This window comes from Chaetodon auriga, chromosome 12, assembly GCF_051107435.1.
Source record: "Chaetodon auriga isolate fChaAug3 chromosome 12, fChaAug3.hap1, whole genome shotgun sequence".
NCBI classification, from domain to species: Eukaryota; Metazoa; Chordata; class Actinopteri; order Chaetodontiformes; family Chaetodontidae; genus Chaetodon; species Chaetodon auriga.
This window is the reverse complement of record NC_135085.1, coordinates 25,062,900-25,088,726: the sequence shown is the minus strand read 5'-3', so window position 1 is coordinate 25,088,726 and position 25,827 is coordinate 25,062,900. Positions and strand designations below refer to the sequence as shown.

General features: G+C 46.2%; 1 protein-coding gene across 4 annotated transcripts in view; it reads right to left on the bottom strand.

Annotated features, from left to right (window-relative positions):
- The window catches only part of efr3a (EFR3 homolog A (S. cerevisiae)), a 94,963-nt gene that overhangs the window by 21,443 nt on the left and 47,693 nt on the right, over positions 1–25,827 (bottom strand). For all 4 annotated transcript variants that reach the window (XM_076744956.1, XM_076744958.1, XM_076744955.1 and 1 more), the window contains 6 exons: positions 23,867–24,016; positions 14,210–14,350; positions 4,658–4,736; positions 3,741–3,876; positions 1,487–1,654; positions 1,132–1,246 (listed from right to left, as the gene is read on the bottom strand). In XM_076744956.1, the coding sequence (XP_076601071.1) occupies positions 1,132–1,246; positions 1,487–1,654; positions 3,741–3,876; positions 4,658–4,736; positions 14,210–14,350; positions 23,867–24,016 (789 nt within the window). The remainder of the gene's footprint in view (positions 1–1,131; positions 1,247–1,486; positions 1,655–3,740; positions 3,877–4,657; positions 4,737–14,209; positions 14,351–23,866; positions 24,017–25,827) is intronic.

Below are 25,827 nucleotides of genomic sequence, written 5' to 3'. Positions count from 1 at the left end.
GTGTGTGTGTGTTAGGCCTGCACAATGAGAAAAATCTGCAAAGTGCAATACCATCGTTCAATATTGTGATGACAATATGACTTGCTATGAATAAGTACTGAAGATTGAATATTACAACAAGTATTTGGTTGTTGTATTTTGAGGTCATTTGGGTATAGATTCCTGAGTTTACGCAGTGCACCTGAATGCACCATGAAGGCCCTGTCCCCTGTGTGTCAAACTCTAGCCTTGAATACAGAAGAGACTCTCAGCAGAGTTTCTGTTACACTTCATGAGTATTTTGGTACAAACCTTTAGCTGCTGGTGTGGCAGACCTATCAGAGCGTGTGAATGAAATAACTATGATAAAATGGTATTTTATCAGTCAGCACTGGTATGTTTTATCCAGCTTTTCTTCATTTGTTGGTTTGTTCCTGTGAAATACTTTGTTTTTGCCTCCTCGGGTGTGTAAAGATACTCAAATTCAAACAATTTCAGGGAAGATAAAATCAGCCTTCGCCTGAACGCCTCACAGCTCAGGATGAGCTGGTCCTTTAAAGTCCAGCTGAAGTGACAGAAGTCCTAACTTTGTGCTGCAAAGTCATTTGGAATTAGATTTTTCGCAGCTTTCTTCCACTGAGAGCTCTTTGCAGATACATCAGAAACGCTCCTTCAGTGAAGAAGTGACTGCGTGCTGTGGTGCAGCGGGACTGGAGGACAAGTCACCGTCTGAACTGACTGATGTTGACATTTGCAGGTAACTTCATAAGCTGTTCGATGGGCTGCCGCTAATTATTTGCTAATTATTATGCCAGCAGTGCAGCGATGTTCGGCTGGTGTCTCATTCAGTATCGATGGCATGTCGATCGATTTATGCAAACACACTCTGAAGTGTGAAAAATAATTTTTGGGTGCTAATTATTTCTCAAATTTCTTTAATGTCAGTAAAACCAGGACTGAACCTGCTCAGTCTGCTCTGTGTCTGTGTTGACTGTGTAAACTGGGGAATTAAAGACGGAGTGCAGCCAACGCGCTCTGAGCCACGCCGCCTCTGCATTCAGGAGAACGGGCTTCTGGGAGCTGTGAGCTGATTGGCTGCAGCAGCAGGAGGTGGGCACCCCAGGCTCCCTGGATAATGAACGTGTGACTCACCCGATCTTGACGGTGTCCAGGGTGTGGCAGGGGGTCCCGTACACTGGCACTTTACCCATGATGAACATCATGACTTCAGCTCGCTGGTAGTCTGGCAGGTTTCCTCCGAAAAAGCCTGGCGGGAGGACACGAGAGACGATGAGTCAGCACGCAAACACAAAGACCTGAACCGTTGTAGGAGGGTCGAAACACATTCTCCTTTCAGTCTGTTTGCTTTTAATCTTTACAAGCACACAAACAGTCTGAGCTTCACCTGAGAAGCATTTTGCACAGAAAACTGTGGATTTAGTTTTGAGGACAGCGAGCAGCGACTGTCCTCACAGACGTGAGCATGTGAGTGTTGTTTTAGTCGTACCGATGGTCTGGATGATGGCGTTCTGGACGATTCTCTCCTCGCTCTCTTTGCCGCGGCCGGACGAAACGCTGGTGCTGGAGTTTCTCCTGGAGCTCTCGCCCAGCTCGAAGTCCACGCTCATCCTCAGGTGTTTGAGCAGAGTGTTGAACACCTCCAGCACTGTGGGGCCTGCGAACACACCACACATGCAGCAGAGAGGACCGCGCAGTTAAAGACGAAAAAATGAGCTCCTGGTTTCTGCTTTTACTTCCACGGAAGCTGCTTGAAGGTTTGAGAAACCCTCTTTTCCTGACAGTATAATATAAAGTGTGCATCACTATATTTGGAGACTTGATGAGTGTTTGGCTGCACGGGATCTAAAACACCATCACAGGGTCTTGATGGAGTCAGGTTTTAAAAGATTCATTAGGGGTTCCCAGAGAACCGTGGGCACTAACACTCTGTGTCTGTGCTGTCGGTCACGCTCACAGTCGTCTCTGGTCCACTTGTCTTAATTCACTCTGTCACAAACAGCAACACCTCAGATTATGACCAAGTCTGTGCTGACAGGCTCACCCTGCCGTCCTGTGGCACATTAAATTTAAAGCATCGTGGTATTAACTGTGAGAAAACCTTTCCAGAAAGACTCCTGATCCCAAAGTATTTTCAGTGTTCTGACATTGTTTAGAACATAGATTCAGTGGATCAATAACAAATAAAAGAAGTCAGATTAATTACAACACTGAATAAAAACAAAAAATAATCTGTCCTCCCGTTTGAGCCTCTTGATGTGACGATGATGTGACAGTTTCATTCAAACCTGTTCAGTAAACACAGAAATCAGACAGACGTGGAGATGTGGGAAACGCTTTGCTTTCTTCTGTTTGATGGAGCTCGGCTAACGGTTTCCCACCGCTTCCAGTCTTTGTGCTAAGCTACGCTAAGAACACCAGGACGCTGGACACGCAGGTGAAACTGATCTCCATCGTCTCATCTGTAACACAGTGAATGAAAAAAGATCCTTTAACACTGAGTCTACTGTAATCTACTGAGGTGACATCACACAGGCGTGGATACGAGCTATTCTACAGCACCAACACGAAACCACTACCTGATGTGGATCAGAAGCTTCCCCCACGTACTCACACGGACTCCTGCCTGATTCTGACAGACAAACAGAAACACCTGTACATCCAGGTGTGCACCGGATTCTGTTTCCAGGTGCTTCTCATAGGTTTGCTTTCAGTGCAGTGGAGCTGAACAATGTGCTTCTCTAATCAAACTAAACATTTTAAAGGCTCAATTCACCCAAACCATGAACCGATTTGTGGTTTGTTAAATGTTCTTCAGAGGTGTGAGCACTACAAAGTGAATTCTATGTAACTGTACCCGCTGTTACTGCATCATAACATCATCATCATCATCATCATCATACAGGAGTTTCTGTATCTTTCAGTCTGAGTGATTCATCATTCAACAGTTCGATTTAGCTTCACTCTTTAATCGCTGCAGTTTCGGGCAGGACTCTGTTGAAACGTCAGATTGAAGTTAAAAACAGTATGCAAATATTTTGTGGATTATTTTTACATTTCGTTTCAAATCAATCTGAACACGTTGAGATAATTCTATCAGCGGTTTGTTGTGTCATTAAACTCCACTGTGATTACCCAGGATGCTTGTCAATGCCAGGCGTGTGGGGGAAGTCTGCAGAAGCTGCTCTATACGGACATACTGACGGTAAATCTGACCACACTGTCATACTGTACCGAGCCACAGATTGGGAGGAGTCGAGATTTCACTTTCAAAGGTGAACACATCACTTCTTTTGGTCTCTTGAATCATTCCTATCCAGGAGAGAGGTTGTTTTTTTACAGGCAGTTAAACACAAGTAGACTCCAAAAAACTGAATAATCTAACCGTCTAAAGTAGTTAATAAACTTTAAATGGCTGCCTTGTCGTGGCGGAGGGGTTTGTGCTTCCCTGTGACGCTGAGAGCTGTGTTATCAGGGCCAAAGGCCGTGAGCCAACTGGTCCCATGTGGACCAGGAGCAACAGAGTGATTCAAAGACCCTGCATGAATCTAGAGACCGAGCTGATTGTTCAGTCTACAAAACGTCACACTAGCAGAAAAAGCCCATCACTGTGTGTCAGAGCCTAAAGTGATCTTAACAATCTGCAGATGACAAATCAATGAGCTGACAACATTTCTGAATTAACAGTTAACATGATGCATGGCTGGTCCAGCTGTGGGAACCAGTATGGTGTTGGAACTCACCCACTGAGCCTTTGGCGGCGATGGCCACCGTCTCCAGGAGGACCTGGACGATGCCGGCTCTGACCCGCGGCGTGTTCCTGTTGTGAGTGTCCAGGTGATTGAGGACCTGCTGGATGACGTGGTGGGAGTGCTGAGCCTGGACGACGACAAACAGAGACAACGGAGTCGGAATGTGACCGGCAGACCGGACGTTATAACTGAGGAGGAACAAATCATCCAGCACGCTGTCAGTCGCCACACAGTCGTGTGTCGTCTGCATAGAAACATACATGTGTTCTCTAATGGCGCCACCTAGTGGCAGTATGTATAGTGAGAACAGCAATGGGCCGAGGCAGCTGCCTTGTGCAACCCCCCAAAAAATGTCATGTTTCTCAGACACATGACCTCCAAGACTGACGTCAAACTTTGATGTTTGTTTGAAACCAGTTTAAAACAGTCAGAAACACCAACCAACTGCTGAAGACCACCGATGAACAAATCATGATCAGTCGTATCAAACGCTGCACTGAGGTCTAACAGGACAAGAACTGAGGCCTTTTCTGAAGTCGCTGATTATTTTAGTCAGAGCAGTTGCAGTGCTGCGTGTTCTAAAGCCTGACTGACGTTCCTCCAGGACTCGCCTACATGAAGACGAATCCAGAGCGGCAACAATGGAGCTGAGCAGGAAACAGAAGACGGAGAGTGAATCTGAGAAACAGCTGCCTGTGGAGGCTTCAGAGACGCTGCTGACTGAAAGCCTGGGGCTGGATGACAGCTTGTCAAGATGATTGACAGGTGAGATCCAAGAGAAAGAGAAGGGCGGGGCTAACGGTGCACCTACTGCTGATGTAAAATGCTGCATGACGTATCTCTAACTGAAAACATAGTTTAAATTTTAATATGTTGGTAACTTCATTCTCAACATGAGTGAACTGTACCTGGATGGAGTACATGATGATTCTGAAGCAGGAAACAGCGAACTCATTGGGGTCCCACAGGTGGTGGTTGTCCAGGTGACTGAAGACAGAAAGACACAAAACAAAGAAGATAATTAGTCCACTGTCCTCGTCAACGGCAGCATTAAGTGGACACAGATCCTACTACAGAGAAGTTGTTGTTGCTGTTCAGGGCTGATGGACAATATCAAAATTTGTGTGTGTTTTATGTTAATGGACAGAAAAGTTCTAAAGGCTGAACTATTAGCGACAGACGAACATGTTGTCATCACATCTCACAAATTATATGAAAGGTCTTCAAACACTGAGACAGACAGCTGCACTCTTCATCAAGAATACAGCCTGACCAAAGCCGGCTGAGGCTGAGGCTGGGTCTGAGAGGCTGAGGCTGGGTCTGAGGCTGGGTCTGAGAGGCTGAGGCTGGGTCTGAGGCTGGGTCTGAGGCTGAGGCTGGGTCTGAGGCTTGGTCTGAGAGGCTGAGGCTGGGTCTGAAGCTGGGTCTGAGAGGCTGAGGCTGGGTCTGAGAGGCTGAGGCTGAGGCTGAGGCTGGGTCTGAGGCTGGGGCTGAGGCTGGGGCTGAGGCTGGGGCTGAGGCTGGGTCTGAGAGGCTGAGGCTGGGTCTGAGGCTTGTTTAAACAAATCAATTACTGAAAGCTCATCTGATTATCAGCTGTTTCACACCAATATATCAGATCAATATTTTTGATAAGGAGCCAGCAGCCAGTGTTTTTAAAGACTTGTGACCAAGATATCCACTGAGTGAGTTACAGAGTAGAAATAAACTATGTATTGGAGACACTATTCCTAAATTAACTCAAATATATCTTTAACTTTTCTGAACTGTAAAGCCTTGCCACGCGCCAGCCGACATATAAATCAATACTAAGACATCGTCAGCTCGATTATTCTTCTCACTTGGTAAGTTTTTTTACTCGTGGATGTAACAGAAGTTCCAGTTTGATTCCAAACTCATTTTTGTTCCATAATTTAAGCCATAATGTGTGTCCCAGCTGGTTAACTGAAGGAGGAGCTGCCTCTGATGTAAAGATAAACAGATATAATTAGATCACGCAGAGGAGGATCAGATGTACTGATATGCAGGAAAGAAGGAAGAGAAAACCTGAGACTTCCCACCGCTGATCTGATGAACCCGAGCATTAAAACGTGAACGTGGAGGTGAAGCCACAGAGGTGAGAGATACATGAGGTCGAAGGTTTTATCGAACATCATGTGGGTGCTGAAGAAAACACGCAGATGAGTGTGAGCGGCAGGTGGAGGATGACAGATTTACTCATCTCTGTACGAGCCCACCTGCAGCCTCAAGGTAAACTCATTTATTACATACATCTGCTATTTATGTCTGAACACACACACACACACACACACACACACACACACACACACACACACACGCAGGAGGTTGACTTACTCACCCATCTGCTTACAACAAGAGGAGCCTCAACAACATCAGTTTTCAAAGTCCGACCAACACGTCGAGTTTGAAAACAGTCATGAGAGCGTCAAGTTTGATCTTAAAGCAGCCAATACTTATCTATAATCTAATAATCTAATATATCATCATCATCATCATCATCATCATCATCATGTTCTTTTCAATAAAAGCAGGGTGAATTAAGCAAACTACATACATTAAAATTACTATTAAAACAGCAGCACAACAATTACAAATAGTAAAACAGTAAAGTGATAAAAACAAGGTGGTCTGGATTCTGCACAAGCTCAGCAGGTCAAAGGTCAAACAGGCGCACAGATTGTGTGCTTCTATACGTCGTAACCAGTGATTTCACTCCATTCTTCCAGAGCGTGAACGCTATTGCTTTTCTTCATACGTGTGAGAGCTGCAGTGGAAAGCAGGAGGTCAACAGGAACATTTCAAACATCCATCTCAGCCGCCTGCCCTCTGACCTTTAGCAGCTTTCAGACGCCTTTCATGCACACAGATGCAAACACTTCGTCCACGTGTGCGATGTGAAACCAGGACCTCTGACCACACAGCGACAGAGCGCAGAGCGTTTCCTCCTCTCACACTCAGCCTCTGCCACCGGCCCCGAGGTCGACCGTTCCTCTGTGTTTCTGTGTTAAAGGCATCTCCAGTTAACTGGTGGATGGATTAAACTGGGGCTGGTCTCTCTGTTTGAGCTGAAGGGGCTTCACAAGTCAGCAAACGGCAGCTCTTACATGGTAGGTATCAGAAAAGGTGAGGACGTGACCCACAGCCCGCACACACATTCAGTTCAGACTGTGGAAGCAGCCATTTTAAACAGTCTGTCAGGACTGATATTAACAAAACACTGTGAGGGAAAGAAAGGCAGAGGAGAGGAAAGCGTTTGGAGACACAGAGGAAGGACGAGGCAGAGAAAGACAGAAACGAGGAGAAAGAAGGAGAAAGCAGAGGCCAGCGACGAGGAGGAGCGGAAGCTGGTTGTGTGAGAACAGTTCAGCAACATGACGTCAATCCAAACCCCCAAAACCCTCCCGCCCGTTAACCCCAATCCCTGCTATTTATAGTCTGAAGACGCTCCCCGCTCCCCGCTCCCTCTTCCTCCTCCTCCTCCTCCTCCTCCTCATCCCTGCAGGAGCTGTGCAGGAGCAGAACTGGTTTCACAGATGAGAAGCACAGCGGCCGTTTAATCGACAGAAAAATTTAAGACTGGACTGCACTGATGAATGTTTCATCACTGCCTTCATGCCTTCAGCTGCAGTCGTCGGTGTATTTACCATTCATACCACTGATAAAACTACACTAGAAAAGCTCCACCTGAAGCCCCTAAATGTGTGTTAATCAGGGACCTTCTTAAAGTACGTTTCATCTGTGTGAAGGGGAACACATCAAAGTCTCCAGCTGTTGGGAGAACTACTGTCGATGGAAAAATCAACATAAAGCCTTAAACTCAGCGTCTCCAGAGGGCGCTGAGTGAAGCCTGCTGAATGACAGACTAATTCCAGAAAAACAATGCAGCGGGACTCGATTCTGATACACACAGAAACAGAACAGCAGGTCACAGCAGGCTTTCGTCTGTCACTGCACCACCTGGCCTGTAGGAGGCGCATGATGGCAGCGAGTCGCCGCTCAGAGCTGGAGGAGACTGGGAGGATGTTGCCTAAACACAAACACGCTCATGGACAGCGACGGCGTGAGAGTGTGAGGATGACACACTCACACCTGCCGTCTTTAACGCTGGTGACTGGAGGCTGAGGGCAGGTGTGTGCGCTCGACACCTGAGATGAGTGCTGACTGGGTGTCAGCAGAGGCGACAGTGTCACTGGGGGAAGCAAAGGATTGTGGGTTGTCTCAGACTGCAGACAGACCTGACCACAGTACGGCTCAGCTGGTATAAACAGGGCTGCAAACAACAATTAACGCTCAATGCAGTTCATTGTTTTAGCTAAAAATGTTAAAAATATAGACATGCTCATCACGCGCTCCTAGAGACCACAGCCATGTCTTCAAAACGCTCATTTTTGTCGTTGGTGAATCAGCATCTCTGCAGCTCCTACTTCTACAGCACATTTACTGTTTTGGTTCAGTCTCAGCGTTTTCAGCTGCAACAGGCAGCTGTTTGCATCGAACAAGCCCTGATACACTGACAGAGCAGCACCAAACAGCAGACAGATAGAAACCAGCTGCAGGAGAGAGAGCTACAGACACCAAACCAGAGCTAAAAGGAGTAGGAGGAGTAGGAGGAGGAGGAGGAGGAAGAGGAGGAGGTTCCTCTACGTGGAACCACAGTGATCACAGACAAGAGCATAACTGATGATTCACCATGACTACAAGTGATCTTCCTCTAATGCGATGCTTGTGCAGAGCTGAGGAAAATACTCAGTTTAAAACATGTTTAAATAAAGGTAAAGATAAATAAACACCAGCATGTTTGTTCACCCTCTTTTATAAGCTGCTTTCACCTCGCCATCCCCAAAAGGTTTACAGGAGGTTTCTGAAATACGCAACAATAGAAATGAAGATCCCAGACTCAGACTGAAAATAAAGATGGAGGTTGTTGAGGAAGGCTCCCCCCTTCCTGGTGGATGACGGACAGGCAGAGTCTCTTTAATAAGCCTTGGATGGACGGAAACATGCACTGAAAGCAGTGACAGAGTTTTACATGTGAAGCCTGTTGGAAAAGTTCAAGTATCCACATTTATTTTCCAGGATGATTCTGCACCAGGTCAAAGAAGATAGACTAAGCTTGTCTGTTTATGTTGAGACCCAGAAAAGCAAGCTGACATCCAGAAAACCTCAAAGCTGAAACCACAAAGGTGAAGACTTGGTGCCAAAATCTAACAAGCTAACAAATAAGAGAGGAGAAATCCACATCGGCACAGCTGCGGGGGCTTCACGAGTCATCCGACATTGTTTCTTCTTCACTATTTCTCACCTTTTGTGTAAGTCTGCATATTTTCTGCCAGGCTAGTTGTTTCTCCCTGCCTGCCGCCTTTACGCTAAGCTACGCTAACCGTGTCCTGACTTCAGTTTACCTGTTGATCTGAGGTGGAAAAGTCATGTGAACGTGATGTCGGCGAGGAAATCATAATGCGCTTTGAACAAAGTGACTGAAAAAGCTCTGAGGCAAAAGGAAACCAATGAAAGCAGCTGGAGGGAGCGTGGTAAGAGAGAAAAATGCTTAAACGCAGCTCAGTTCTTGCAGAGGCCCACAGATGTCAAGCAGCCACAGTAATATTATGCAGTCATTTGTTAAAGGCAGCAGTAAGAGGCTGATTGTTGGTTACTGTTGCTGCAGATCAAGCTGACACTCTGACTCAAGGCTGAAAAAAGCCTGTTGAGGAATCTCAGGGAGATTAAAATACACAGAAAGCGCAAATAAAATAAACCCAGAGTGTCTTTTTATATTCTTACAGGGAACCTTTTGATTTCAACTCTGTAACAACAAAACGTTCCGTCAAACTCAGACAACCAGGTGCAGATTTCCAGCCTTTTCCTACGATCAGTGGTTGAAATCCCGTCAGTCAGAGGGTCTTTGGTTTCTGGGAAGGCTCTCCAGAGAATTAATTAATGGCAGCAATCGCAGACAACAGGACTGCAGGTCTAAATTACCATCAATTAAACCAGAAACGCCATGAATTGATTCCACTTCAGGGTTGAAAGGCTGCTGCATCAGTCTAACAAGGCTAAACAAATTAAACCAGAGTGCAGCAGTATGTCACCTGACACACTGCTTCAGCCTTCTTACAGCTTCACACAACCTCATGGAAAAACACGGCCTCGTGCAGCAGTAACGCTCTCCACATGTGATCAGCCGTATGAGCTCTGCAGACCTGCATGACGACTATGTCCATCACAAACATGGCAGCTACAGCGCAGTCTTTGGCCAAGCTTGTGGTATGATGTTAAGGTGCCGTTGTTTGGTTTTTAGGTTTCGTCGCAGTCTGTAGCATCCCAGCTGACCTCCAGCAAACTGAAACCACCACCAACTTTTCTCCGAAACACCGACTGACCAGCCACACAACGCCAAAACCTTTAAAGAGGCTTCTGAATTTTGTCTTTCGGTCCATCATGCAGGTCTGACTGTGCTCTACAGAAGAGCCTGACAAAACAAACCTTCTTCATGAACGACCACGAACTGTCCAAGCACGACTGCAGCGCCTTCGCTTCATGTCTTCTGGTAAAAGTTGCGTCAATGAATGTATCTGAACTCATGCAAACATCTCCCAACTGGACACAACAAACCTGCAGTGACAGAAAAACACAACACTGCTGCTGCTACCTCTCTCTGCGCTCTGAATCACTCTGCTGTGAAGGACGGTGGGTAAATTGTCAGGTCATTGTGGCCTTCAGGTGCCTTACTATTGATTGTAACAGTGATGTTGGAAATGCAGCTGATTGTTTCAGTCGATGTAAGTCCTGTTTACTGAGCGTCGGCCACGACCCTGAAATGCTCAGTCAGTTTTTTTACATACCTCTAGCCTGATGGACAGTATAAACACGTTAGTTCGACCTGACTGGAGAGTTTTGAACATCTTACTGTAGGTGCTATATTGAGTTGCTTCATTCCAACATGTGGCTGTTCATTGCTGTGATCTTCCTCTCATGACTGACAGCTATCACCAGTCTAAGGGATGGAAAGGCTCCACTGTTCGTGGTACTTCATTCAAACCTGTTTCATCCTTATTCTGTCATTTTTTCTGACTGGACAGCTGATGTGAACGCAGAATGATTGACTGCTAATCATGCAGGAGATGATCAACTTTCATCGTCATCATCATCAGGTCATCAGCCTTAAAGGACTCACAGTCCTTGTTGGTAGACTAGCAGAGATCATTACAATTAATAATGCACAAGAAGCCAGTTGAACTACACTTTGTGTGTGAGTGTGTGTGTGTGTGTGTGTGTGTGTGTGTGTGTGTGTGTGTGTGAGTGTGTGTGTGTGTGTGTGTGTGTGTGTGTGTGTGTGTGTGTGTGTGTGTGTGTGTGTGTGTGTGTTCTGGACTATGTACCAACATTAAATCTTTGCAGTGTTACCAGGAAAAGGCCCCTGGGAGCCCATGATGTTCACACTGATAATGACTCCTCAACTCAAACGGCCCCCAGCGGCGACACCGTGCTCTGACTTCTCACACTGGATATTCCTGCTGTCATCTCTATTACCATTCCTGCTGCTGCTCACAGGACTGCCCACGAGTGGAATCATACATACATGTGTTACAAAAATCATCCGACATGCTTATCTATCAGCTGGATAACAACCATTACTGCAGTTAGCAGCAGAAACGCAGTCCTAAATGCCCCAACATACTCAACATGATTAGCATTTTATCCTTCTTTCAGCTACAGCACGTTAGCTAATGCAGCAGTGATATGGACAGACGGTGGCCCTGTGTGTCCACCCCATGCAAAAGCACATTAAGAGCCCTCACTGTGTTTGCAAACATGCTAAATAAGTTAGCTTGGTATCATAGCAACAGTTAGGATGCTAACATGCGGTTTAGCATTTTGGCATTTAGTGCTTGACATTTTGCTCTTTAGCTTGTTTGTTCATTGGCTCACATGCAGCCCTGAGTCGAACTTTAGTAAACGTTTAACACTTGCTAACTTGTGAACATGCATATATCTGCATATCTCAGCCTCTTAACACGCGAAAGCACAAACTTAGCGTGTGGTTCAGCCACAAGATCACAAGCTGAAGCCTGTCGAGACGGATTCTCGCGCTGTGTGACCTCGTGTGACCTGGTGATCTCATGAATCCAGCTGCCTCACAAACGTCGTGAGGAGGATGAACGTCTTCATGAAATGTTCTTCATCTCACACATGGAATTTTCACTCCACACTGTTGGACCAGCATGTGAACTAACAGAGCGGCACCACCATCCCTGGAGCCACACTGCCAGCGAGGCTAAAAATACTGAACACAAAAATCCACTAATTTAAATATCTGCACCAGCTTTTGCTCCTGAAGCCGCTGAGGATAAAAGGAAGTGAAGCCCGGACTCAGAGCGGCTCAGTGAAGCACAAACACACTGTGACAAAGAAAACCTCAGCGGGGCTCAGCCGCTCGCTCGGTAATTGTCCAATTTATGTGAACCACGCTGAGTGGCGGGGCAGCCCGGCCAATAGGAGCAGCAGCGAGGAGTTTTAAATCCCGGGTGGCGTCGGTGCGCCGCGCTCACATGGCAGCCACCCGCACGATAAAAGACCTCATTTCATTTCCTCTGTGTGCTCGGAGGTCGCCTATCTGTGTGTATCTGTGTGTGTGCTCGAGACATAGCAGGTGTGTGTGTGTGAGGACATGAACGCAAGTGGAGGAAGAGGAGTGCAGGTGTGTTTCTGTCTGTCTGCAGGTGTGTTTCCGTCTGTCTGCGGGTGTGTTTCCGTCTGTCTGCGGGTGTGTTTCCGTCTGTCTGCGGGTGTGTTTCCGTCTGTCTGCAGGTGTGTTTCCGTCTGTCTGCAGGTGTGTTTCCGTCTGTCTGCAGGTGTGTTTTCGTCTGTCTGCAGGTGTGTTTTCGTCTGTCTGCAGGTGTGTTTCCGTCTGTCTGCAGGTGTGTTTTCGTCTGTCTGCAGGTGTGTTTCTGTCTGTCTGCAGGTGTGTTTTCGCCTGTCTGCAGGTGTGTTTCTGTCTGTCTGCAGGTGTGTTTTCGCCTGTCTGAGGGTGTGTTTCTGTCTGTCTGCAGGTGTGTTTCCGTCTGTCTGCAGGTGTGCTTCTGTCTGTCTGCAGGTGTGTTTCTGTCTGTCTGCAGGTGTGTTTCCGCCTGTCTGAGGGTGTGTTTTGGCCTGTCTGCAGGTGTGTTTCCGTCTGTCTGCAGGTGTGTTTCTGTCTGTCTGCAGGTGTGTTTCTGTGCGACAGGTTTAGCTGCTGTCCTGTCACCTCTCCTGCTGTCTGTGTCATGACTCCTACATATAATAAAGCAGGCAGAAAAAATAAAAAGTATTTGGATGGATGATTATTTAGCAGCAGAGACAAAATAAGACAGTAAACGACATAAATGAACTCTTTGATGCGTGACTTCACAGTGCAGGAGGACGAGAGGCAGACAAGTCGCATGACTGCCGACTGGTTTTCCTGTCTTTCCAGTAACTCACTGGTTGGATGCTGTGGTATGACTGTTGAACCAGTGCAGCTCCTCCTGACTATTCTCAGCTCCTTTATTTATCACCTCCTGCTGCGCCAAGTAAAACAAAAATAACGGCGCTCCAAAGATGTCCAATCAAAGCAGCACAACTGCAGGAGCACCAGCTGTAAAAACATATTAAACTCAGACCAACGTGACGCTTTTAACCAACCCACAAGAAAGAGAAGGAAATACTGTAGAACTGAAAGCTGCGCATCAAAACGAGCACGCAGGGGGAAAAAATGCACCTTTGTGGTTACGACTGTGATGATAAAGAACATTTAAAAGAACATTTAGGGACTAGCTTGTCTTCTTCAGTGCATGGTGTACCTGCATCACGCAGATTAAAGCATTATTTGTGCTGCAGACATGTTTCAACGTTTCCTTTCTTACAGCTTAAAACATGTGTTTATACAATAATTCTTCACCCAAAACTCAGTCACACTGACAGTCAAGCTCTTCATGACGCGACTTATTATTGTGTAACAAGCTAATTATTCTAAATTGCATCATTAAAGTGGAAACTTTTCAACATGTTAACAACTTAATCATCTGCATCATTGTTCTGAGTTAGCATGAGAGCTCTTTCAAATATCGTCATGGGCTCAGCTGCTAAAACACAAGGCTAATGACGCTAACTGTCAGCTGGCTAACACTGAACATCATGAAAGGTCATCTTTAACCAATCAGGATCAAGACGTTTGTATTTACTTTGGGCAAACATCAAGTCTACAGTGCATTTTTATTACTACTGCATGTTTTAAGACCTTCTAACACTGTGACAAATGAAAGTGTGTGATCCTTTAACTGCTTTAAGGGATACATGCTGGTGTCTGCACAAATGTCTCTGAAAGGCGTTCTAATCATCAGCTCTGGTTTCCTGTCGTCATCATCAGAGTTTAGAGACGCGTGAGACGCCGCTGCAGCCTCTGCTAACGTTCAGGTACTCACACCAACACGGGTCGGACAGCGTTGTTCATGTTGCCGTAGGCCGCCCTGCCCAGCAGCTCTCTGAAGCAGCTCTCCGCCAGCGCCGCCGGGTTTTCCTCGCCGTCCTGACCCACCACTGAAGGCGTGCTGGGGTGCCCCGCCCTGTCAGAGAGAGACGGACAGCTCAGAGGCCTGTAATGAAGCATCCTTCACTGCTGTGTTAGCATGTCTGAGAGACATCATCTACAGAAAATCTAAGCACTGAAAACAGCAGAATTACTTTTCACCACATTGATTTAACAGAAAAAGACCCTGAAGACGCTCAATGAGAGACAGGGATCAATTCTTCATATCGCACACAGAGAACGTGTAAAAGGAGAGCAGCAATAACATTTAGAGGAGGGAAAACAGAAAAGACAAACGTTTAGGATATGAGACAGATGGATGGATGGAGAGAACGAGTGAAGAACGAAAGACTAAAGACGGACGAGAGGCTGAAAAGAAATCAATAAGAAAAAAGATGGAAAACACACGACAGCGCATTGAACAGACTCAATCATCGTGTGTGTGTGTGTGTGTGTGTGTGTAAGAAGTTTTATCCAGAATCAAACAGTTTTTATTGTTATGAGGAAGCTGTAAATCTGCACAGCAGAGAGGGTGTGAAGCCTTTTCTCTGTTCGAGTCTCTTAGAGATCACGTTTCTCTACAGCTAACTGCACAGAACTTCAAAATATCAACGTGTTTGTCCAGAAGCTTCACATCCAGATGTTCACGAGCAGCTGCTGAGCTGAGATTTCATACTCTCACAAACATTATTCATCACGAAATCTGATTGCGCAGTATATCATTTCTGCCACTAGGGGTCTCTCAATCACAACAACAACAAAAGGTACAGTGTGGGATCATGGGAGTTGCTGCCTTCATTGATAAACAACAACCAGTGCTGATGAAAACAACAGTAAACAACAGAGAGGCTAGCGAGCTCACGACCTCCTTCCTCGGCCTCTGATGAAGCATCTCGTGTCTCTCGCATTTTCCTGGAAGTTACCACAACTATGAGAGGTATAACGACACTGACAGGCGGCCGAATGAAACAGACCTGCGATAAAATTCTGGATTCTCTGGAACTCAACAAAGATGTAACAGCTTTTAGACCTCTGTGAAGACTCGCAGTGATCCAGGTCGAATCGAAGACAGCTGGACTTTGTGGAAACTCGACAACATTTGGTCTCTCGTTCACAAAGCTTCTTCGGATCTAAGCAGCTGGCGGGGAGTCGCAGGTGTTCTGTGGGGTCGTTCTCACGGGCGTCGATATCACATGGGTGTGTCTGACGGTCGTTAAGGTTGTCACATGACACGATTGGAAGAACGGCATCGTAGGTGGGATAAGAGGTGTCATAGACCTCCTCCTCTGTTGAGGGATGTTTCTCTGTTTTTACGTAAACAGCCTCCTCCACTCCTCTGTCCAACCATCTGTCCAAAACATGTAGGTCACTGTCCTTGAATCAGTGTCCCTTATCTTTCAGTTGGAGGTCAAGACTCAGCAGTTTACCTCCACCTGAAAGATAAGGGACACTCATTCTGTCCTTTCATTCCGTCCTCAGCTTTAAGGACAAGTTTCAATGGGAAACAGAGTGTGAGGACACAGATCTTTGATGGCTCACAATGAAAAAGGGTCTTTGTACAAATGGGCCGGTAAAACTGAGCTGAAAACTGCAGAAAACTGGACTGACAGTAGAGTCTCCCTTCCTCTGATGCTTTTATGATAAATAATAACTGCTCACATGTTCAAAGTGCGTCTGTCGTCCGTTTGGCTGATTGGGACCATATTAACTCAACCACCTGCTCCAACCTCCTTCCAAAGAGTTTAGCAGCACTGCAGCGCATTAACACGACTTCCACCTTTGCTATTGAGGGAAGACGGCCGTTATTCACAAGACCACGAGAGGTCATGTGAGCAAAATGCAAACACGAGCCTGTTTTAGACGGGTTCAGTCACCCACCACGCTGTTATTTTTCACTCAAAATAAAACTCCTGCACAAGTTTGTCGCCATGATTCCACAGTGCTGGCAGGAGACCAAGCAGACCTCCAGTTATGTGTTATATTGATAAAATAATGCAATAGTAAATCACTTCCGCAGCAATAAGCCCGGTCACAGATGGACCGTAGGCAGCCGGGTCTCAGGAGGGAAACAATGCAATTACTGTCGGCCCACACAGGCGGTTCAAGGGAAATTAAATGCTTATTGCTTGTTAGAGGCAGGGACATGAGAGATAAAAAATGAAAATCTCTCCTGTAATAGAAAGGGGGTTGGTGTTGTTTAATGAAGTGGCCAGAACAAACTCAGTAAAGGTGGAGATGTGCCTCAGATGATTGGTTTTTGCAGAAAAATACAGTCGATGTTAAGCTCTTTGTGAGGACTGAAGAACATGATTCAAACAGACAGACGTCCAATTTAAATTCTAGACAGGATGCAGCACGCTTCATTTACCCCGTGCTATAATGAATCAAAGGAAATGTGTAGGAAGGACAGGATATTTAGGACATTTAGACAATTTCAGTTTGATCTAATGGGGCAGCTGTGAAAGAAAAGGTTGCCATGGCTTTGAGTGTTTTGCTCTGGTGATGATTAAATATTAGTAATAATAACCTTTATTCTTATGGTAAGGAGCATAAAATAAGACTAAACACACAGCAGGATCGTAAAAGAGCCAAGTATTTTGTGTCCTGATACAGACAGAGCAAATAAAAAACAGAGGCTCGAAAAGCTTGAAAAAAATGTTTTCAGGGGGCTTTCAAAAGGACTTGTATTCCACAGTTTGGGGGTCTGATGAAGCAGCAAATACACATTAACCTCTGGGAGCTTGAAGTCTGCTCTGGGGGACTGCAGGTGGAGCACAGGATCAGTTGGTACACCTGAGTTTTAAAGCTCCGAGATGGAAACTGCAGCAAGGAGGGTTTTAGAAGCAACATCACGTCTCCTCTGGCCTGATAATGAAAGCAGCATATTAGACAAGTTTCAGACATGATGCGTTCAGGTGCAGAGCAACATGCAGGTTTACCAGCCAGCATTTACGCAGGCTGTGCAGACGGCCGCAGCGATCGAAGCTGAAGCAAATCTGTTCCATCAGACGTTCGTGAGACGGAGAATCGAAGAAGCGCCGCTGAAAAGCTTGTGAGCAGACGGTCCATAATAGATAAAGTCAACTGGGAGCCAATCCAGTTATTGAGAGAAACCGGATCAATTCCCGGACCAGCAGAATAAATCTGAGCAGGACGCAGAGGGCAGCTCCACATGCTGCCTCATTACCACTAATGAGGTGCACTTGAGCAAGGCACTGAACCTTTGGACGCTCACGGGCCTGACGAGCTAACAAAATATACCTCCCATGAACCCTTGCAGCCATGCAGATGTACAACGTATGAATCTGCCTCCTGTGATGAACGGGGTCCCCTGTGGTTCATTTGAGAGGCAGTAATATTGGGGTCAAAACGTAAATCGCCTCCGTGAATCAGCGGTCGATGTGTCGACCACGAGCCGCAGCGTCTCCGCTTTCTTTGCTGCATCTTATTTCCTCACATCTCTCCACTATCACGAGTTCAAAATGAGGCCAGGACCGTTAAGAAGATTAATTCATTATTAGATTTGGAGCATTAGTCATGTATCCCTGCTCCATGAGTGTGTTTTTAATCAGGCATTCAGAGGAAGAAAGAAGCTGCGACGGCACTGATGAAGGGAACTGAGAAGAAAAAAAACAAAAAACAGATGGAGGTCAAAGTCGTTTTCAAGGTGGCAGCACTACAACACACCGCTCTGTGTGTGTGTGTGTGTGTGCCTGCTATGGAACAACACAAGCAAACATTTAATTGTGAAACAGGAGGAGCTCTTCATTCTTCGAGCCTCCACCTCCAGTTTCTGCACACTGCCCACGTCCGCCCTCCCCGAGAAGCAATTAACAGAATCAAACGCCCTTGACCACAGCTTCCCCACCGGGTCTGCTGAGGCTTGATTAGAAAGCCCAAAACACTCCGGCGTGGAGCAGACTGACCACGGCCGTGTTCGGAAACAACGTTACCTGAAGCAGATTGTGTTTGTTCAGGAAAGAAAAAAGAAACTCAACACAGCAGAACACGGTTCTTCCTCCGGAGCAGCTCTTCCCTCAGAGGCCGACGCGGCGTTTTCGAGCTGAGCGCTGAGTCACACTATTAAACTGACAAACTCCAAGTCTGCTGATGGACATTTTGTTTGACAGGATGCTGCTGGACCGCAGTGATGCTGAGCCGCTGGAAGGAGGGAGGTCAGCCTCTGAATGGGCACAAAACCGTGACAACGTCATCATCCACCTGCCGCTTACAGGACGCCTCTGCCTGGTGGGGCCTCCACAACCTTTGGCCTCTTTTAGCTCCTAGCTTTGGTTTCCCAGCGAGTGGCTCCAGGGGAAGCAAAAATGCTTAATCCCTTACTGGACATGGTACCAATCAATATTTCAACATTCACATCTAAGCAACACAAAGCAAACATGTTCCCTCAGTAAATGTTGTTAAAATGCTGGCAAGGGCAGTAAAGTAAAAGTAATCCAATGAGAATAACAAAATGTTGTCTAAGTTCAAATTGTTGCACTCCAGTTGCCTTTTGTTGGTTTTCATTAAATGACGAGACAAGATTAAATTAATACATGAAAATAATGATGCTCAAGCTCCAGCCTGAGCCTGTCGGGGTGATTTAGCTCTTAAAACAAAGTCGAAACCATTTTTTCAACGGTTGCTTTGAAGTCATTGTTTGCTTACATGTGAGACAACATGACAATGTGCTCCAGGACACTGAGGAGATTTTTTAGGTCTTCTGTTATGAAATCAAAATACTTTCCAAAATTTAATGGCAATCCATTAAAAGTTGCAGAGATATTTCACAAAGTCTCGCTGACAAACCAAAGCTGCCTGGTTTCAGCAATGAAACACATAAAAAGTTTTGGTTTCTTGGTTTAAAAGTGATGGCGTCCTGCAGTCAAACATCATTTAGGCATAACTTCACGATGGAAGAGGCAGCGACAGCAGACAGACTGAAGGAAGTAAATTACACATCGAGCGTCCTCAGTCTGAATCTGCCTGCTGTGATTGCACGGAGCCCTGTGTGATTGCAGATGCATGAAGCGGGCGACATGACAACGTGATGGATGCTGTATGATTACAGATGACCATCATGATGATTCCTGCGCAGTGATTGGGAGGCGACGCATTTCTTCAGCGGGGGACCAACTCGCATGAATGACACCCGGGATCACACAGCAGACTAAAGCTGCGTTCACGTTCACGAGTTTGTTGCACTGAGATTGCACCGGGACATTTTTCTGTCACCATTTGGTATCAATGTTAGCTTAGCAGCATGCTACCAATATAAGAAGGTGCCATCAGCAACATCTCTTTGCAGACGCGGATAATCTACAGAACACTTGGATTTCTGTTGGATGTTAGATTTCTTAGACTTTCTACCAGAGAAACAGTTCATGATATCAAAACCAGCTGCACGTCACCAGAGGTCAGTGAATATGTTTTGTTGTAACTGAGCTGAACTCACCCTTAAATAGGTAATAAAAGATTGAATGATTTACCAAACTACATAAATAAAATGCTGAAAACCTGGATGTATGAAAGGACCGTATGAAGAACCATCACGGACTGTAATAATTAAGGGTTCAGTGAATCACATCAAATTAGCAAATACAGACATACAAAAAATCCAGCTGCTGCAGCCAAAGAGCTGAAGTCAGATTTTAATATTTAATGACGTGTCCTTCCTGTTTAACCTCACACATCCTGCCTCTCCTCCTTCAAAGAGCGCTCTTCCAGCCTCTCGCTGAAGGATCTGCTCATTAAGTTGCAGGAAGACCATTAGAAAAGGCTGGAGTGTTGCCATTATCGCAGAGAGGGTCCCCGAGGTGATGAGCGCAGCGCAGCTGAAGGAATATATGCATCACAATTGTATAGAAATTATGTGAAGGATATATTTCCATTTAAATGACGGAAGATTAGATGTGTTGATTGGACTGTTAGAAGCAGGAGAAGGAGCTGAACTGCAGGTCTCTGAAGACAGAAAAGGTGAATGCGATGCTCTGCTTTTTACTGCTGTTGCTGTAAGGACGTGTTTTTTTCTGTTTCCTCTTAGAAACACACAGACAGGGTCAGAGTCCACAGCCGCAGGGACTAATTGGTGCTTGGTGGTCCGTATTTCTTGAACACTGGTCCAACAAAGCCTGTTTTATTTCAACAGCTCACAAAACTCCAAATTCAAGTAACTTTCTCATGCCTCAGTATCACATGAGCTGCCGCAGACAAGTCAGTGGAGCATTTGTGTGATGTTTCTCAAACTAGAAAATGGAAACCACAAGCTGACCATGTGATATTCATTCACTGCAGGTAAATATGTCACATGATCTTGTCCAACTGCAGGGTGGAAGGGAGAGATGAACTCCACTGTTTGTTCTTTCATTGATCTCAGAGGTGGTGGACATGCCTGAGCTCATGACTCTGTGGAGGCCAGTCAATCTCCTCCGCACCAAAATGTGAAAAATGTGAAAAAATATTTGCTTTAAGTTCTGAACCTGCTCTGCACGCCACCAAACCTTTGAAGTTTGAGTTTGTCCTGGCAGCGTGTCTCCTGGACGGCTCGTCTCAAAGCCCCAAACAGAAACTCCAACATGCTGAAACAATGGAGCCACCGGCCGAGGTCGGATCACATCTGACCCCTTAATTCCTCCACATGTGATGGAGGGAGGTCGTCTGTACTGGTGGGGATTTAGATACAGAAAAGCAAGACGAAGAAGAAGAAGAAACACAGGAGGGATAGAAAAAAAAGGAAAAAACAGGCTCCAAAAATAGCTTTTTGTTCACATGGAAACCACCCGAGTGAGACAAGAGAGGAGAGAGGAAGCCACGGTGAGAGGGAGGAAGGAGGGAGGGTGATTAAAAAAGAGGAGAGTAAAAGATGAAGCGAGAAGGGGAGATGGAGGAGTGAAGAGGAGAAGGGAGAAAGGAAGAGAAAGAAGAATGTGAAGGAGGAAATAAAAGAGGAGAGGAGGGAAATGGCTTCAGAGGAAGAGGAGGATGAGGAGGAAACAGAGAAACTGTGATGTGCTTGTAGTTTGACCTGTTTCTGTTTCTGAGCTGCCATCTTGGGCAGGTGTCTCTTGTGACAGGTTTCTGGTCTCAATGGGACGTTTCTGGTTAAAAACACATTCAAATAAAGACCCTGCAGGTGTGTGTGCGTACAAACGTGTCCTGTTTGCCCAGGGTTCTGCCCGTCAGGCTACACACACGCACGCACGCACGCACGCACGCACGCACGCACGCACGCACGCACACACACACACACACACACACACACACACACACACACACACACACACACACACACACACACACACACACACACACACACACACACCTCACCCTCCGACAGGTGGAGCATGTTGTGCTGTCGTCATCATTTCTTCTGAAAGAAAACATGTTCGTGTATTTACTAAACTGGTCTGTTCTTTTCGCCTGGCAGTGAGGTTAAGTGGTCAGCGTTTGTATAAATATGCATTTTTACTCTATTTTTGGCACTTCTGCAATTATTTTTGCTGTTTCTTCCTCTTAAGTGATAAATGGTGATAAATGGTGAGTCTTGTCGTCAAGGAAAGTTACTTAAGATCTGCTCTGCATCATTAATGTGCTCGAAAAGAGGGGGAGGCCAAGAGGAGAGGAAACACTAGAAGAGAGGAAACAAAGGAAAGATGAGATGTGAGATATGAGGAGAACAGATAGGAGAAGAGTCAACTGGAAAACAAAGACGGGAAGAGGAGGTGAAGACCAGAGACTGAAGTCAAGAATAAACAACAGAAGGAGTAAAGGTGAGCCGACGGGTGAAACGCAGAGAGAGCGGCGTTAAGCTTCCCGTCCTGCCTCACTGATCTTTGCCATAAATCTTCCAGGAGAAAGCAGAGCAGCTTTCCGAGTCCCAGGAGGGAACGAGGAGGCGCAGAAAACTCCTCAGTGTGACACATCGCAGGGATTTCCTCCCTCACCTGGTCCACAGGCCTGGGCTTGAAGACTGAACGGATATAATGAGGTCTGAGGTGTGCGGAGGCGTGAGGAGGCGTGAGGAGGCGTGAGGAGAGCGAAGGCTTTAATTCCCAGGATCGGGTTCAGGCGAGGGTTTATATTCCTTCGGCCGACGCTCCGATCCAGAGGGCTTACATCAGATCCAAGGGCAGGATTGACTTTATATCCCGACTCCACTCGCACTGCAGGCGGCGGACGTTTAAGAGGTAAAAGGTCAAACAAAGAGGCCAGAAAACACACACACTCCAACAGTGCGTCAAAAAGCAGCAGGCTGGGTGTTTCAGTGGGATCGGTCACAAATTCAAAACAAGTCCGTGACGCTCCTTTAACACCTGCTCGTGTCAGTCGTACCAACCATATTAAGTCTGCAGACAGATCGTTTCCGCGTATGACCGACCCGGCGTCCGTCGTGTCGTCACAGCTTTGTGCTTTGCTGCATTCACCTTGAACACCGCCTGGACTCACCTGTCTGAGCAGCTTCAGTCTCACCATAAGGAAGGAAAAAAAAAACAAAGCCAAGACTGTACGAGCAATAAATCTCCTGCTGTCCCCAGAACGCCGCTCGGGTACGATAAGAGACATGTCTGAGTGAGAAATCAAAGCTGCAGAGTTCGGATCAGGTGAAACTCAAGGAGAGTAAAGTGAGCTTTGGTTTCTTCCCTCTCATCGTTAAATATTGCACAACGCTGACGTAAATCCTTCAGTCTGCTTTCTCTCTAAACATCTGGGTATTTTTAAGGTGAAAATAACGAAATAATGAGCCTTATCACAGCAGCACAAAGCTGAGCTGAAACCTCTGACATCTGATCTCTGATGTGGCTCACAGGGATGCTTCATGGTGTGTGTGTGTGTGTGTGTGTGTGTGTGTGTGTGTGTGTGTGTGTGTGTTTTCAGGGTATTCTGCAGGTTTACAGGACTCAGAGACTGATTCTCAAACTGGCTGTTGAGGCTTAAATGCAGCCTGAGGATCACAGAGCAGAGCGACACCAGAAGGATCTGAGATCTGCTGCTGTACAGAGTCCACCTGGATTAACCCCCCCTCCCACACACGCACGGGCAAGCGCGCACGCACGTGCGCACACACACACACACACACACACACACACACAAGGAAGAATGGAAGGAGGCGTGAAAGTGAAAGTGAAGAGAGGGCATTTGCTTCACCACTAGACGTCACTGTAAGCAGCATCCATTGTAGATCCTGCTGGATTCTGAACTTTCCAATAAACAGTGAAGGTCACAGGTGAATTCTGGGATATCTGAAGCACGGTGAGCTGCCCCGGTAAAAATGACTCATTCTCGAGGGTGGAGAAAACTTTGATGTTGCAGGAGAAGTAGTTCACTCTTCTGATTGCCTCGGGACAGAAACGCACCAGCACTGCATGTATAATTGATTGACTGGGAGTCTTTGTGTGTTGAGGTTTGGCCCATTATTGAGGTCACCTCCAAACCAGAGCAGTTCTCACCTCAGAAAATCTAATATTTGCCTCCACTCCAGCTCCAAATTCAGTGAAAATACAATACAAACAGAGAGACTTGGTTACAGCTGACGTCAGTTTGCGTGTGTGTGCAGCACCTGTCCAGGTCTTCGCTGTCCTGCATGTTGAACAGCATGGACGGGATCAGTTTGTCCATGTGCTGTGGCTCCCAGATGATGGCCTGCAGCTCATCGTTCACCGTCTTCCTCACCACGCCCTGCAGACCTTTGATCCCGGCCACTCGGATCCTGACAGGGACACACAGTAACCGTTAGACATGAAAAGAGCGAACGCTAAATGAACGCTGCAACTGGTTCGGGCTGGAATTTCAACAGACACGCACAAATACAGCATATAATCTGGATGATGTTTGTACTTGTTTAGCATTTACTCTCATTCCTCCACACAGTAAATGCTTGTGAAAGTTGTTTAATTTCACTGTGAAGTTGTAGTTTTTATTGTTTGTATAAGCAGCACGTTGTGGAAAGGTAGCTTGCTCACTCATTGCAGTGTTCGTGTGCCGCATGCATGTTAGCATAGCATTAACATACTAATATCTGCCATGTTAGCATATCAACATGTGCAGCGACAGCAGAATGGTTATGTTTAGCAAATTGCAAACAACCTGCACACCGTACAGCATACAGTCATACATTTATTTGCCGCGTTTTTCATCAGCAAAACGATTTTTTCCATGATGAAGGTCTGGCACCAAAATGTCACAAAGCAAATAAATGTGTTATTGCTAGTTAGTGTGCTGGAGCTAGTTTGCAACATGCTAAACATAAGCACGCTCCTGTCTCATGAAACATATGTGCATTGTTCTTATTTAGCATGTTAGCATGTTTTAGTGTAACACTCAGTATGAACATCTATACACAATTGTTTGGCAAGTTTATTATGGAAATGCTAGGATGCTACCACACAGGCCAGCATGCTAATCAGACATCTGTATATTTCTCTCTGGACATGTTGGACCAGGACCACCGTGGAGCAGCCGTGACGCTAACATGTTGAAAGTAAAACAACTGAAATCCTGAAAACACCTGAATGAATATTAGTAATCAGACTTTTTCCTTCTGCCTGTGTATTCATTTTATGACTGAGTGCAGTTTGAGGGTTCCTCGTATGACTGAAGCTGCAGGGCTGACTCTCAACGTCAACTTCCAAAGAACTCAATATAACAACACTTGGTTTCAATATAGTGTCATTTCCAGCACACACACACGCACGCACGCACGCACGCACGCGCGCGCGCGCGCGCACACACACACACACACACACACACACACACACACACACACACACAGAGTAGAACTGGTCTGGTCTCTGGACCAATCAGAGGCCGGCGAGTCTGACTTCACTGTTTACTATTTCTGTCTCTGCTCTCTTTCTGTGACATAAACAACAGGAGGAGCAATAATATGAAAGACAGGCGGGCGACCTCGCCTTAGGCCTAATCCAATAACCACCGGAGAAATTCTATTTGGGAATTCCTCTCCACCTACAGCGAGATGCCGCTGAATGGAATAATGAAACACAGCGAAAAAAAAAAAAGCAAAGAGACAAGTCATGCTGTCTGCAAGGCGGTGGCACCGAGGTATCGAGCCAACTCGAAAAGTACGCCAGCATGTGCACGCTCGCTCATACACACAGATGGAGATAAAAGTGCATTTCTATGCACAAAGACGCTCACACGGCTCTGCACAAACACAGATCTCAGCTGCTGCTGTGATATGTTTGCGAATAACTGCAGTAAAAGAGGAAGAGGGGAGTTATTTTTACAAAGAATGGAAGTCTTCAGGTTTTAATACACTGCTGATCTGTAGCAGAGTCAGAGGACGGCCATCACAGCCTCACCTGAACCTCATGCCGTCATCGCCGCCAACAAGCTGTTTTTACCACCCTAACGATGCGACTGGTGGGCAGAGACTTTCTCTGTCTCCAAACCAACCAAAGACTGTTTACCTGATGTCTGGCTCAGTTTTTCCTTTAACAAAACACAAATGCAAACTGCTGGTTTGAAATTGCTCCACATACCAGGTGAACAATAGAGCAT